This window comes from Stylophora pistillata, chromosome 4 (assembly GCF_964205215.1).
Source record: "Stylophora pistillata chromosome 4, jaStyPist1.2, whole genome shotgun sequence".
Lineage (NCBI taxonomy): Eukaryota > Metazoa > Cnidaria > Anthozoa > Scleractinia > Pocilloporidae > Stylophora > Stylophora pistillata.
The window spans coordinates 9,665,998-9,681,131 of record NC_142522.1 but is presented as its reverse complement, the minus strand read 5'-3'; the positions used below and the strand labels follow the sequence as shown (position 1 = coordinate 9,681,131).

The 15,134-nt window shown below is 39.6% G+C and overlaps 2 protein-coding genes across 5 annotated transcripts in view; one reads left to right on the top strand and one right to left on the bottom strand.

The window, feature by feature from the left end:
* LOC111335557 (uncharacterized) overlaps positions 1-4,563 on the bottom strand; it is a 15,520-nt gene extending 10,957 nt beyond the window's left edge. Inside the window, exons 1-2 of the mRNA XM_088755769.1 lie at positions 4,494-4,563; positions 4,253-4,314 (exon numbers count right to left, since the gene is read on the bottom strand). Of these exons, the coding sequence (XP_088611895.1) occupies positions 4,253-4,306 (54 nt within the window). The 5' untranslated portion in view covers positions 4,307-4,314; positions 4,494-4,563. The remainder of the gene's footprint in view (positions 1-4,252; positions 4,315-4,493) is intronic.
* Positions 4,564-7,697: 3,134 nt separating this feature from the next.
* On the top strand, positions 7,698-14,753 carry LOC111335546 (uncharacterized). Of its 4 annotated transcripts, none has more exons than XM_088759142.1 (5): positions 7,698-7,829; positions 8,516-8,595; positions 11,269-11,573; positions 12,218-12,627; positions 13,082-14,753. In XM_088759142.1, the coding sequence occupies exons 2-5, from the start codon at positions 8,542-8,544 to the stop codon at positions 13,159-13,161; spliced, it is 849 nt and encodes a 282-aa protein (XP_088615268.1). In that variant the 5' UTR covers positions 7,698-7,829; positions 8,516-8,541; the 3' UTR covers positions 13,162-14,753. The 4 variants fall into 4 exon arrangements, with proteins under 4 accessions (XP_088615268.1, XP_088615269.1, XP_088615266.1 ...); XM_088759143.1 differs by having other exon boundaries at positions 7,746-7,829; positions 8,513-8,595; XM_088759140.1 differs by lacking the exon at positions 7,698-7,829 and adding an exon at positions 7,839-7,953 and having other exon boundaries at positions 8,513-8,595.
* The last annotated feature ends 381 nt before the right edge of the window (positions 14,754-15,134 follow it).

Genomic DNA, 15,134 nt, shown 5'->3' with positions numbered 1-15,134 from the left:
ATTGACTGTAAGACTCAAGTGGCGTACGTCAGTCGTGATTGGTCTGTTTCGATCCGTCGGTAAAGTTAGGTCGTTCTGTAGGTTAAGCATTGCGCAGAGTTCCTCTACGCAATGCCTAACCTACAGCATTGACCACTTTCAACGGCTGGTTTACTAACTTAGAACAGACTCCCCTAAACAGGTGTCAACTTCTATCGGCTCCATACAAACGACTTATTCACAACATTAACATTACAAACGAACCGAACAGAACGACCTAACTTTACACTCACCCGGACGATCACACTACACTTTCACATGATCGAGCAATATTGGGTGCTGAAGAGATATGGTTTCTAGGGCCATATTCCTTGCCATCGTGAAGTTTGTTTCCTCTTCGCTGGCCTGAACATCGCAATCATTCGGTCATGGTTGTTTCCGAACCTTAGCAGCAAGGCGGGAGAAGTAGGAGGAGATCTGCGGTGGGCTCAACGTTGAAAATTCGAGCACCGTCAGGTACTTGGGCACGTCTCATCTCTTTTGCAACTACTTCCCCGTCTAATTTTCTACCTGACGTTTGGCCAATATTGAATTTGGCATTAAGGTGTACCCTCTGCTTCTCACTAAGCCTGTAGGCCTTCTTGGTTGACTTAAGAGCCCAGCCTTCCTTATTAGAGCAATCAGTTCGACGTTCACGTCCTGGAACTGGTTGCAGAGTTGGTATAGTCCCCACACCTTCTTCCAATGGAGATTTATATGCGATCTTGGCCAGGTCTAGCAAAGATCTCTTCTCTAAAGACTTTGTGCATTTTTCTGAGGTCAGGTGTTTCTCTAAGGCAGAATACGTTTGAAAAACTCTCACGCACCCGTCTTGAGGGCAGGCAAATGCTGCTGTTTCATCACCAGTAATCACTTTATGCGTCTTAGAGACTTCAAGTTTCTCTTTAGTCTCCGACTCCGGCTGCGTGGGGTGTTTTTTGCTGAGTGATTTAAAACCACCTGCGGAAAATGTTGACCCCATCCAGCGATAACTACACTCTGAAAATGGAAGGATGTTATGGTCCTCAAAAGATTCCATGAAGAAGACGTTGTTAAATTGTGGTAATTTTTTATGCGATTTTGCAAAGAAAATTCGGTACAACATAGACCATGGATGTAAAAAAAATATTGCCATGTTAATTGTAAATTGACTAAAGTGAGACTGGCTAACGGATCTGACCCACGGGGAAAAAAAAGAAGCGGTAAGCGGGATGGAAGCGATCAATTAACAAACACATGATCGACAAGAGAAAGAAAAATCGATGGATGCACGGTCAGACGGTCGGGTGGACACACCCACGGACACGGTTGTGGTCGAGTATGGACGGGGGACCTGTGCGCGGACAGGGGGCAAAGGAGATTGCAACATATCAAAAATATGCTACTTGTCAACACTGTATGTAAACTGTCACTGTCAGAACTGGAGATTATGTTCGGAATTATTCGCTGTCACACCTACTGTTTAGCCCTCAACCGTCTCATTATTCTAGGCAAATATTTTTTATATGTTAACGCTTTAAATACCATAAATTGCCGTTTCGATGATTTCGCCTCACTTGTGCGCGACAAAATTTATCTAGAAAAATATATTGCTGTCACTTGTAATAACGAGAAGGAGTTCAGGAACAAATGGAAATTTTTTCTGTAGTTACTCGACAATTAACATGCAAACAATAATGTGGTAAATAGATCAACTGTAATTAAATTTGACTAGTGTAACTGTATTGTTATATATGTATTGTAAGTAGTGTAAGTTAATGTAGTTTAAACATGGTGTAAAAAGTAATTATAGTGTAAGTACATGTGTAAGTGTAGTAAACAATGCTGTATTAAAAAAAAAAAAAAAAAAAAAAAAAAAAAAAAAAAAAAACACTGTATGTAGCTCACTAGCACTTAACGGAAGATTGCTTCTCTAATCTGATATCTTTCCCACTCCCGATTTCATAGGCACGCCAAGCTGTAATGCTTTCGGGGTTGAACTTAAAATTGTTGAGCTTGCTGATACCGGGAATCTTCCTTGCATCATCAATGACGGAATCCTCCATGCTGTCAATTGCAACTACTCTCACTCCTTCGATGGCTTCGTGGGAAAGAAGAGCTTCTTGGAATTGACTTCCTTACACACGTTGTTGCCTTCGTCTATGTAGACCCTTACGTGGCCTTTACATTTGCCGCAAGTCTGTCTGCGGCACCTTTACCTCCCTGCGGGTCAGAAGAGTCAATTCCTATAACCTGGACATCAGTAGCTAGATTCTGCAATGGCTGGACACGCTAAGATCGTACATGATAAATGATAGCAACCGGCGTTTTCCTGCCTGAAATATGCCTTCGTTACTTCCCCGTGTTGCAGCTCTAGGGTGTTCAGAACATCCTGCATGATAGCCACCACTTCAGGACTTCTTTGACTGTACGCGCGACTGGATTACATGGATGAATCCTTGCCATTCAAGAAGGCCATTTACGCGACGATAGATTTTCACACAAATAATTCTCGGAAAGTTCTCTAAAAAATGTGATGATAGTTTCCTCGACGGACTTTTATATTGTTCTTTCATTCAAGATTATTAAAGTAGAAATAAAAGAATTTGAGGCCATTCTTTGTTGACCCGAACATGTTAAGCGTCACGGCTTAGGTCACGCACAGGTCAATAAACTTGATAAATTGCATACTTTGTCTATACCATGAATGCTGTGAATGATCCAAATAGCTTTCTTTTTCTTCATTTAAGCACGAAGATTTTTTAGTATATTTGGTAAGAAGCAACTCAACACATCATTAATTTAGTGTAAGTAGCGGCGTTTTAGCCAACACTGTGATTGTTTTCGAAATGTTCTGAAGTTTGTAAATCCCATCAGCCGTGTTAACATGTGTTAAGAGACACGCTGGCACTTAAAACGTAGTTAAGAAAGACTAAAAGATTAAAAACTACTTTGCTTTACGTTCACAGCTTCACAGAAGAAACATAACGATGCTGACGTCATTTAATTTTTCTGTGTATTTTCGACAAACTGACTCTATAATTAGCTTGAAATGAACATCGAATTCAGCACGCTTACATGGCGCTTGGGTGGCATCCCGTTTTATTTAACTACAAAGACGAGACTTAATTTCCAACGGCCAAACTCTCCAGGTGAATAGTTTGATAAATGAGCTCTCGTCTGATATGGTTTTAATGTCGAAATTTTAGGTACCAGGTGTCGTTTAAACCGGTCAAAGTTAGCCTTCATTTTGTCTCCTAAAAAGGCGTGCATAATACACCTTTATAAAAACGGCGATAAAACCCATACCAAAGAGAATTACAAGAAACTTTTTATATGCTTTTACTGTGCAGTGATATTATAGTTACGGTGCAAAGTTTGATGGTGAATGGACTTGTTTGGCGCTGTCAACATTTTTCTAAAGTTGCGTGACGATTTGACCGTTTAGGCAAGGCGAAAACGGCTTTTTTAACGAATTTTCAAACTTTTTTAATTTCAGCCGGAAAGAAAATCGCTGGAACTTTAAAAGATTTTTTTTGAAACTAGTTCACAGAAAGGGATGTTTTGGCAAAACAAAAAAAATTCGATTTTTCGTCACTGATTTTCGATTCTCGAAATATTCTGGCGGCCTCTCTTAAATACGTATGGAGCATTTTGATTGGTTGATTTTAATTGTTGGCCCTTTGACTTCCCGAGTCGTTTAATAATTCACAGTATGCACCATTCACAAACAATATCGCCTTACAAACAGAACTTACACAAACACAACTGTCAAACAGCTAAAACGCGGAGATTTGATTAAGAAAACTAGCATGTAAATGCAAATGTACGAGACATACGTCGCTGTAGAGAGAGAGAGGAAAACAATTATTCCGTAGATAAACAGAAGACTGGTTGAAACGAACGAAACCCACGATAACTAATCACATGGTAATTTGCGTTCATTTACGTTCTAAGCAGTGGAGCGAGATAAACAGCGTGATAGTAGATTTTTTTTTCAGATCTATATAAACACGTCAAAGTTGTCCACGAGACTATAAGGCACGCAGAACTATTCTCTTACTACTAAAAAGTTTACTTACGACGAAACTTACACTGTAGATTTCAGACCATTTCATTGCGGCAGTACATTTGCGAAAGAAAACAATGTGTTAACTCAGCGTGATTTTAAAATAATGGAACATAATATGAAATCCTTCTCTAATTTACACTAGTATACTGTTAAAAGAAAATGAAGGGTGTAAGGGACACTCACCATTTTCGATAGCAACGAGAAACTCCTTTTAAAAGTGCTGGCAGCGTGATACATATTAGTTTCTGTAAACAAGAAACATACTTTAATATCAATCGTGATATGTATTTCCGGGCAAATTTGGCTCAGTATTCGCGTATCCTAACTTAAAACTTTCAAAGCTCTTGAAGGCCACATCATGATTAACGATCAAACCGCAGGCGATGTAACATATCATCGCTTTCAAAATATAACATACTCATACCAGTTTGACGCTGTCTGTTGCGCTAGAGGGTGATTCTTGATTCTTGTAGTGTAGTCACCGTATGAGCAACAAATAAATAGGTTTTAACCAAATTAATCACAGCGGTCCTCCGCTTGAGATATTTTGCCACCTTATCAATGGCACGGGCGAACAATTAATCGTAATATTACTTGCTTACAAGTAATAGACAGATGAAAATAAGGCGAATATTTTTTATTTTATATGATGACGCAATGTCATGACAGGGGCCCCGGAAGAGTCAGTCATGTGATCGTTTACGAACAAAAGCAATTTTAAAAAACCACAATTTATGTAAATACTTATTTCCGTTAAAAATCACGTCCAAACAAGTTTCCTTGTGCAGATAATTCTCGAAGTTAGATGTCGACAGACGGAATGCTAATGACAGTAAGGTTTCGTGATGCTATTGCGTGCCTTGTTCATGCTATTTCGAGGTGGTTCACCCCTTGATCAGGACGGTTTGAAAATAATTATAAAACAAAATAATCTACACCTGAGAGGGTTTCCTTTTCGATCTTAATTTCTCGAGATACAGCTCCCGAACACTATTTCATCTGACATGTTCGAATTCGATGACCTAGAATTTCGAGGAAAATACTTATTTCGAAGGGTATAAATTATTTTCCGGCTTGAGTTATTAGGTCTCCCAATTTTTGCGGAACGATCACCTGAATCGGTAATTTACCCGGTCTTTGGGCTCAAAGCCAGGGATGATTCTACCCTTCCTCTTCCCGATCTAGGAAGATCGAAGGGCCTCTGCTCGATCGCAGGGTAGGGGTGATTCATGCAAGCGTTGCACATGGAATCTCAATTAGTTTGAAATCCGTTCAAGATCTTCTTTGCATTTGGTTGGACTGCTCAATTTGCGAGTTCGATTTCTATGATAAAGTCAGCCAACTTTTCAAATGGTCTACAAACAAGACATTGTTGGTGTTGGCAAAGATCTCGGTCCGTCATTTCCAGAATCTTCATGAAAAGGAGCATTAGGGTGAAACAGTTTAAGCTGAACTGGCGTTTTTTACGCTCCACTTCTCCAATATGCGGCTCCGAGTTTTTTCCTTATTTTCGTTGAACTCCGGAAACACCGCTAACAATGGGGTTCAAATTCCACTTACAGTCACAGTAAAAAAGAAAGCCCGAACGGTAAACAGTAAACAGTGGGGTTCAAATTCCACTTACAGTCACAGTAAAAAGAAAGCCCAAACGGCAAACAGTAAAAAGAAACCCAAACGGTGTAATATATATAGTTCTAGCCATCGCAATATTAACACCTTGCTTAAAGTGATGCTTCAATCACCGTAGAATCAGGGATGACATTTGCATAAGGAGGGGGGAGGGGGCAGGCTTTTTTTTAGTTTATTTTAATTTCTTTTGTCAAAATTTCATTTTCCAAACGTTTAAATCGAATTTTTTCAATGCAGGCTCATTTTTGAGAAAAAAATTAAAAATGAAAACTGGCAAGGGTTCGTGGTTTGTCCAACCTTCAATGATTAGTGCAGAACGTGCTTTCCCCATTGGTTGAAGCCATATCGCCATACCGGACAACTAAGATGGCGTCTTGAGGTCCCTTTACAGTAACTTAGGAAAGCGAAGCGCCACCGTTTCTTGCTAAGAACGTCAAGGTTGTACAATGTTATTGGCTGGCGGCTCACAGAATGAGCTCGGAGTCGACTAGCCTGCAGAGCAGGTGTGATTGCTCAGTTTTATCTTGGAAAAAATTATTGTTTTGCAGCAGCGGAGGGCTGGGGAGAGAAAGAAATCTGTCCCAAGGGGCTAAGCAAAGGTCAAACGAGGAGAGGGGAGGGGATGGGGCAATGGATGCACTACTATATTATCATTTGCCTTTCCCCGGCTCCTCCTCCCCCCCACCGTCCACTCTAACTCCAAATCAAACGAACGATTGAGTTAACTCGCCCTAATAAGACACCTGCAAGGTAGGTGTCGGACTATTTTTCTGAGAGGCGTGATATGCACGAAAAGAATACGATACTGAAAGATACCTCCTATACTGAGGACCCAATAGAACTGACACAATTCCATGAAATTTGGTCCAAACGTATAGCGAAAGATACAAAAGCGTGTAGGCTTCTCATTCCTTAATGTTGGTCAAATGCTTTACTTTTACTGGCTTCGGAACGCAACATGTTTCTGGATCTTGACAAGTCTTCTAGCTGCTAAAAAATTTCCGCCTCTGCGCATGCCGTTAATTCCTTCCGTAGTTTCTTGTATCGACTTCCTGTTATAACTAGCTCCGTGGGAATTTAACAACAGTGAATTAACTTTGATCCACATCTTCGTTTTTGATTCAACCGTCTAACAAAAGGTTCCGAGGTGATTTATTCATTCACTGTAAATCATTTGGACGAGCAAATCGCAAACCCTGTTTCTGTTTCATAAGTGTTCTCATGCTGTTATTATCAGCTTAAGGGTGAGATATTTCAGTGAAATTGCTAGCCCATAAGATAGTTTGACGTTGTTCTCTGTGCTGGTGAACTCTACGCTTGAATACCTGCATATCAAACATTCTCTCGCAGTAAAGGAATAAGCTACTTACCGGCTGCACCCTTAAGGAAGTAATAATGTTATTAAAGCAATACTGATACGAGAAACTTCCAAAAAAATTAAAAAAGATAAGAGATAGCCTATGACACGAATATTCATACTGTCTGAGTCGAAATTAGACGATCAAAACTAACAGCTTCAAGTTCTTCGCCGCATCGCACAGGGCATCTATAGGCCGCTAGAAAAAGGCTAGAAGTAAATGGCAATAGTTACGGTTTTGGGAATTCAGCAATCTTTTATAGCCTTGAGCGAGTTTAAACAATCCAAAAAGTGAATAAGTGCGTGGGCGAGATACGTCTAGAAATTACGTATGTTCAAAACAAGATCATTTGATCAGGGATAAAATTATACTGAAAGCGCGATGAAACAAAGAAAATTCCAGACGCCTATGGCTAGGTTAAAATTATGCAATGCTCTTGGCTTCTGAAGCACACAGACTTTGTTAAGCCGTATATTTTGGGAAAAAACCATCCCCGTGCACATTATGCCAGAGACAAGGAAGAAAATACAAGTCCAGGTTATATCGTTTCGAGTTTATGTAAGTTTATGTAACGCTATCGCGCTCCCATACCACTCAAAAGCGTGGGCCATATTAGGGAAATATGATGCGCCCGATTAGTTTCGGGATTTTCCCCCTCCAGTCCGTACACGTCATCAGACGAAATAGCATTTGGTAGTATTGAACTTTGCTGGCAAGCTGAAGCTGCTTTGATTTCTCGCGAGAAATCAAGATCTTGGAGAAAAGTCTCTCGGGTATGGCTTATTTCGTATTCATAGATATTTTCTGCCTTCTAGATTATAGAGAACAAGCTCGTAATAGCATGACGGAAGCAGGCTGTATTGGTCACCCTGCGTTTCTTCTATCGAATGATGCTGGGTAAGCAACTTTGGGAGTTATCCCACAACGAAACTTGTTTTACGTGATTTACAGCGGAAATACGTCTTCAGAATTCTAAAAACTTCAACTCAGAACCCAAAAGGGCAAACGAAACGAAAGTCTTTAATCGGTTTCACAGAACTTTTCAGAAGTTTTTGTACTTTAAATTATGCATACAGACTAGACGTTATAATAATTTTTTCTTATCCAATAAGTAGGACAATGAGTTATTTCTCTCGTAAAGCAGCCAAAAAAAATTACCGTCTTGTCGTTGGGGAATGACAGAAATCTAAAGTTAAGACTGTAAAGCAGCAAATGAGTGTAATTTTTTGTATATGGCGGCTCGCATCGGGACAAACGTCGGTCGAAGTTTTTCCGTACTAATGCTAACATTATGTAATTAATAGGAATTACCTCTTGCTTCGGAGAAATTTCTTTATTTTAAACCGTAGCTTTGTTATAAGCTGTGAGGTGTCTTGTCGCATAAAAAGCGCCATAATTTACCAGAGATCTCTTTAGTAACCATCGTATCGATTATTTCACTGCTTTTTTTATCCAGCAGGTCAAAGGACTAAGCCAACATACGTCATGTCTATTCTGCTGAACATAAATTTATTTGTGCTGATTCATACTCTTTGCACGGTAAGTGGGATAATTAAATCTTAACTTTAGGCAACTATCTCTTGGAGAACATTTGTGGTTTTATAAAAGTGTTTTAAAAAGGTACCATTACTTTGACAAAACAGCTGATACGAGATAAAGCCACGACGATGACATGACGCTTAGGCAAAACAATTCCAGTGACAAATGAAAATTCATTATTCTGTTGAAGGAAACTTGAATACCATGACGAAACAACAGCATCTAAAACAATGTCAGATTAGTAGGTTGCTTAAACCATTTAAATAAGGTAGAACTCCGACAAATCGTGAAAAGTAAAAATACCATATACGGTAGTCCCGACGATGAATTTTCCTTTTGAACGGAAAAACTATTTCCTTCGCGAATAAAATTTCGAAAAAAATGCCGACATTCCGAAATTCCAGCAAACCCACAAATTTCCAAAATCAGCTAATTTACTGCTTACCTTGGGTAAACAGTAACAGCATTAAGTCAACCGAAAAAATTAGCCAGTGAACTCAAAAGTTATCAAGAAAGCGATAGAAAAACGTTTTAGAGAGTTCGGGGAGAGTTACCCGTTCAGTTTTTAATATATTTTTTACTCTGACCTTTAACAATTACGATTTTGGCCGTTTTACGGCCAATGGTTAAAGTTTGTAAATTTTCACGAATAAAGGCTGAATTTTTCGTGGTTTTACGGCTAACTGTTGATCTTCCAAAGGCTCTTTAGGGATTTTTCGTTTCACTTTCCAAACGAACAAAGGTTGTTCAGGATGAGTTATTTCGAAAGTGAAAGTAACGGAGCTATTTTAGGAATGAGGAGTGTACAAAACTGTCACGTGAACTATGGGCAGCAGATCGCCCCCAAGTATCGCCAAGAAACATTGTCAACTTCCGAATCCTAGTTATCGTTATCCAGAATAAAACTGACCTAGCAGTTAAAAGCCGATGTTGATCATTAATTACAATACATTCCGGGCGAGATTCGCCGACTTCCATGAGGTGACTGACGATTTAATTAGCATAGATACGGCCCCACAAGTAGTCATTTCCTGCCTCCTGGTATCTTAGCTTTATCTGCTTTCCGAATCTTTAAGTTGACAAGCTAAGTACAGTCAAACCTGTTTCAAAAGCACGCAGTCACCTACCGGAAATGGCGGGGTAAATGCTTCATGCAGGTTGACGGGTAGTGGCAGTTCCACAGAATAGGGGTTATGTAAATGTTGTTGAAAAACGCCATTTTATGCCGTAATAGACCACTTAAAGCCTGGTTCACATATAATCGCAGACGATCGCAGGCGATCGCACGATCGCTGAAACTACTCAACCGAAGATCGCGAATCGCCTGTTCACATATTATCGCAGCCGATCGCAGCGATCTGTGACAATCGAATCCATGGTTTACCATTCAGCAGCAGTACAATGTAACTCCAGTCAACCAACATAAACGCAAAGGACGCTGAACTTTTAATAAGTGTTAACATTCTGCTTCTGCTGTTTACGGAGAATAGCAGCCAGATCAAAGAAAAAACGTCGCTTCTTGGTGCGGAAAGGCTTAAGAAAAAGAGAATTCTTTGCTGAAGCGATTGAACAAGCAATCGTAATTTTTAATTTCTTCCATAAGCCGTTCCGTGTTAATTTCAGCTCCCATCTTTTCAAAACACACGCGCGTGTAATTAACAATTATTCCACCAGCGCGTTGGATATGAGATGATAGATAGCCAACGAGGCGCGTAGCGCCGAGTTGGCTATAATCATCTCATATCCAACAAGCGCGACTGGAATAATTGTTTTAGTAAAAACGTTAAATTGAATTATTAAATTTTATTAAATTTTTAGCTCCCTTTTAATTTTAAGCTGACACGTGCGCTTGCCATATTAATAGATTATGGTATATTGGCTGATATACCATAATGGCTTAGCCAATAAAAAGTCTTGAATTGCATTATCCAATGATCCAGTTTTTAATAAAAATTGATAAACCACTGATTGTCATGGTATCATGCCGCTTGCACAGCATTATTGGACACATTCCAATCGCATGATCGCAGAACTTTGTTCACATATGATCGCACTCGATCGCAGACGATCGCAACCGATCGCAGGAATAGAACATGGTTCTATTCCTGCGATCGCACACGATGGCAAAGCTGTTCACATATAATCGCAGACGATCGCACTCGATCGCTATCGTCCGCCATCATATGTGAACCAGGCTTTAATGTACAAAAACTTGCCCAAAAATACCACTAATTTCGGGAGAGAAACATGGACTAGATTTTAATTGAAAGATTATTTTTAGTTTTATTTGAGTGGTTGCACTTCAGAGGAGCGTTCAATATATGTGGATGACAATTAAAAGAGACCGCCCACTCAAAGGTCACCACGATCGCTTAGTAGAGGTGAAAATTATACTATTAAAAAATTCGGGACTTTGACAGCCTACCGCTTAATACACAAGGTAACCGCCTAACAGGGTGCCGCTCAACGGAAGTTCGACTGCTTCACCTCAATCGTGGTATTGGGGAGGGGAGGGATGGGGTGGATGGAACCTTCCAGATTTCCCTATGTTGCAATATTTTGAAAATATTTTACCTCTAAATATATAGTCAATTACGGCATCTACAGATGCTAGACCATACATCGCTTAATTTATCAATGGACTCGCTAAGTGAAGAAACTCCACACTGTTAGTTTTCAGTACAAGTATCGTCTAACAGAAGCTGCAGGTGGAATCAGCTGACTATCTCGAGCACCAACGGAGTTGAATGTCGTCCCTGTCCCAAATGTCCCGAGGGTCAGGGCATGGTCCCGCAGTGTGGATCACATGTCGATACTAACGTCACAGTGGAGTGTGTACAATGTAAACCTGGCGAATCATACTCTGATAAGCATGACATCTCTTCGTGTAAGCCGTGCACCATCTGTGACCCTAACGAAGAAACCATAAGCCCTTGTACTGCCACGAAGAATGCGGTTTGTGGAGAGTGCAATGCTGGGTATGTAAACGGGGCGGTTTTGGGGAAAAGACTCTCTAAGCGACTGCGCATCAGGCTTCTTTTTTCGCCGAAAAACAATAACTCTATTTACAAAATCTTTTCCGAGCAGACATCACCTTATGAGGAGAGCACAATATCACACTTTCAGTTAACAAATTCTTGAAAAGTTTGTTTAAGAAAATCTGTAAACATTCTTGTCTCTTTGCAATGCTTTCCTTTGTACAATTTAGTCCCAACTTTTATTTGTCAACAGAGTTCGCACACAATGACGTGAAGTGCTTGTCAAAGTCTTGCCTGTATTAAGATGATTATTCCGAAGCCAAGATACACAGATAATAAAATGAAGATCGATGTTACTGATCAAAGAGCCCTCTTCCTATTTCAGGCCTTTTAATCACTAGTTTTTTACTGAAAGACCGCTTTTACTCCTGAGCTTTAACTACATCGATATTGTGTGTCGTTTTGGAATTATAACCTTTAACTCTATACGTTATACTCAAACCTATCAGGTAGAATTTATTAAACTACAATTTTTAATTATGCGTACCCTGAAATTAAGCATAGAAAGCCGGGATGCGGAACACAATACTGATGAAATACCTTGATTAAAGGTTATCTGATTGTTTTACCTCGTCTCGTTGCAGTTTCTATCGAGCTACAACCGGAGATTGCAAACCTTGCATGAGGTGTTGTGCTGACAATAAAGACGAAGACATAGAGAAACAGTGCAAAGCGCAGACCAACCTCCCAGCAAACCAGATATGTCGGTACGATGTCAACACCATCAATTGCGCGCCTACTGCATACAGGACAACTGCGCCTACTGTGTTAGTTTCCACGGCTCCCGCAATCGCACATGACAAGATGGCTGCCCGCTCTGAGGACGGAGGCAGAGCTAGTACTATTTGGCTTGTAGCTGTTGTTGCTTGTGTTGCTTTTACTGCGTGTGTTTCATTTGGAGTGTTGCTGTTTGTCTGCTACAGAAAGCAATTTTTATCACAGTATTTGTGCTACTCAAGAAGGCATGCAGACGGTGGCGCAGTAATTTCAGCTCGTAAGTGTTAAATATATCTTAAGCCCATGACCAGGCTAAAAGAACAGCGCACATATCTTTTCATGTTGAATTTTGCGACTGGCTATATATCGGCTGTTTTCGCACCATACTTTTTTAATCGTTCCACACACTAAAATGTTATTATATATCGGTATTTTTGAACCCCAGAATATCCTTTTATTATCCCTTCTCTTTAAATTAGGAGTACCCACCTTCCCCCGTCCTCCTCCCCATGAAAGTTGAATTTGCCCCAGCTTGGGAGATTTATGGGAACATTTTAACTCAGGTCTGCCTGAGCATGTCCTTTCTTCTGAGAAATTAATTAAAATCATCTACTTTTGGGGGATGCACTGGTTGGCATTGATCCTATTCGTAGAACTGAGCGTAGTCTTCCTTTAGTATACAGTAGAGAAGAAGTAGAAGTTACACTTATGCATGTTTGCTTCCTTTACAGCTATCCAAGCGGAATGTTTGCAGCCTTTAAGTCCTCCGATTGTGACTGGGAGTGACTCTCCTAAATTGCAAATGGTATAACCCTCATAGCCAAGCGAACAGGTGGACTGAGATATCTACGAGCTCTATATCTGCCGCATGGCACTTCGACCCACTTCTAGATCGTTTTCACGTGACGTCATTAAGTTCTAAAATTTAAAGCTAAACAGCCACGAAAATTTTTATCGTCATTAGGCATAAGGGGGTTTAAATTCGTATCCCTTTTCAACTTTTCAGCTTAACATCGTGCTTGGTTTGGAAACCAGCGCAGTTTGAAGTTCACAGTTGTGGCGTTGCGTGACATACACCTCTGATGGTATCTTTCGAAAAATATACATTTATCTTAAGATTTTTAGCCTTTTTAGGAGTTTAAGTGTTAATAAAAGTGTATGTGTTTGTTGGTTCAGTTCAGATAATCAGTCGACTAAATAGCCAAAGTAAGTTCCAGATGTTCACATTATTTTCCTGCCGCCATATTGGTGCACCAAAGAGGTGCACCAACATGGCGACTCCTTACAGTGCCCTTGCAAATTTGCGCAAAATATTTCGACGAATATCTGAAGTTTGGAAAAACGAAAAGGCCTAAGACTTGAAGGAGTGTCTTCTTTACCTATCTCCTACAACATTCCAATTTCTTGACCTTATTCATTAAATAGTTTTCGATTTATTTTTTCGTTGCATAAGAGTGAAAACGATCTATAATTAGCCTTGTTTTGTTAATCATGTTCTGATCATTTTAATGTTTTGGTCATTCTTACTAACAAAGGCGATGCGGCACGGATTTTTGTTAGAGAGACTGTTTCCTGTTATCTCAGAAAGGCGCTAGACTTAATTAGAAACATATAGTGCTTATTCCTCATTTAATCCCGCTTAACGTATTCTATTCAAAGGACCGGTCATTATTTATCATTTGGGAGGGGTGGGTGATGGTAGGTTGTATTTTACTAAAATCTGACCTCCATATTTTAACTTAACATTATATCAATTCAAGATGAGGAAAATTAGTTATTGTTTTCGAGTTATATGTTAGAGAGCTATATGCAAATGTGACAAATGTTTTTATGAAAATCTTTTCAGGAAAGTTTAAAAAATCTTCTGAAACAACAATTGATATCCCTGTGACAAACAAGTCACGGAAACTCAACTTCAGCGTAGAATTTAGCACGAATAGGTATCCAAGATATGGCCAAATATGCCTTAGGCGTGGCCTGAGTGGCCTGGCCTGGGCCGGGCCGTTCAAAGCACGAAGCTAACCGAGGGTCAGCCAACAATTTTTATCTAGCTTTGTAGCTTTGCGGACAGTTTTTTTTTTTTTTTAATATTTTTCCTTCAGTTTTGCCTCACGTTATGATAAAAGGCTTTATAACGTAAGCGCTAATGTACGCTTTATTTATGGATTATCACTGGTTGCCTTTAGAACAAAAAAGCCCTGGTGTGTCCAAAGAAAGCTTTGTAATGCACTTTTATTTAATTCAGCCGAAAATGCAACTCTATAGGATTAAGAAAGGTCAAAAAAAATAACCCATAACGATTAGCTAAAACAATGTAGGTAGACTGCCAGTTTTAAACAAAAAGGTTAAGAAAGGTGGTAGTTACACTTCAATGTTCAATAAAGTTATGATGTTATACAATAATTGTTTCGGCTGGTTGAATGACAACGGGCAGTGTTAACAATTTACTGGACTTAGATCAAAGGCCTCACAGTTTCTACGTTAAATTTTCAATTTTTTTGTCGACGACAGCAAAAAAAACTAGATTATCATAACTCCTCTGGCTACATCTGCTGTCAAGATACCAAGATAGGTGAGGCATTTTAGTTGCAAAAGACCAAATCTCTTATTGCTCTCGATGAATCATAACTTCACTGATTGTAGAATGTAGTCTGCAAGTATAAGATAAGGGTACTTGCGCGGAGAATTAACTACGTGCCGAGAGTGGATGCTCCGATTCCGAAATTTACATACAAAGCAAAATAAAAACTGAAACAAAACGAGAAAAACCTCTGCATATTGTAA

Excerpts from the sequence above, each read along its gene's own strand:
- LOC111335546 (XM_088759140.1), top strand. Across the intron at positions 8,596-11,268 it reads TGATTCATACTCTTTGCACG|TTTTCAGTACAAGTATCGTC; the intron begins GTAAGTGGGATA and ends CCACACTGTTAG. Across the intron at positions 12,628-13,081 it reads TGGCGCAGTAATTTCAGCTC|CTATCCAAGCGGAATGTTTG; the intron begins GTAAGTGTTAAA and ends CTTCCTTTACAG.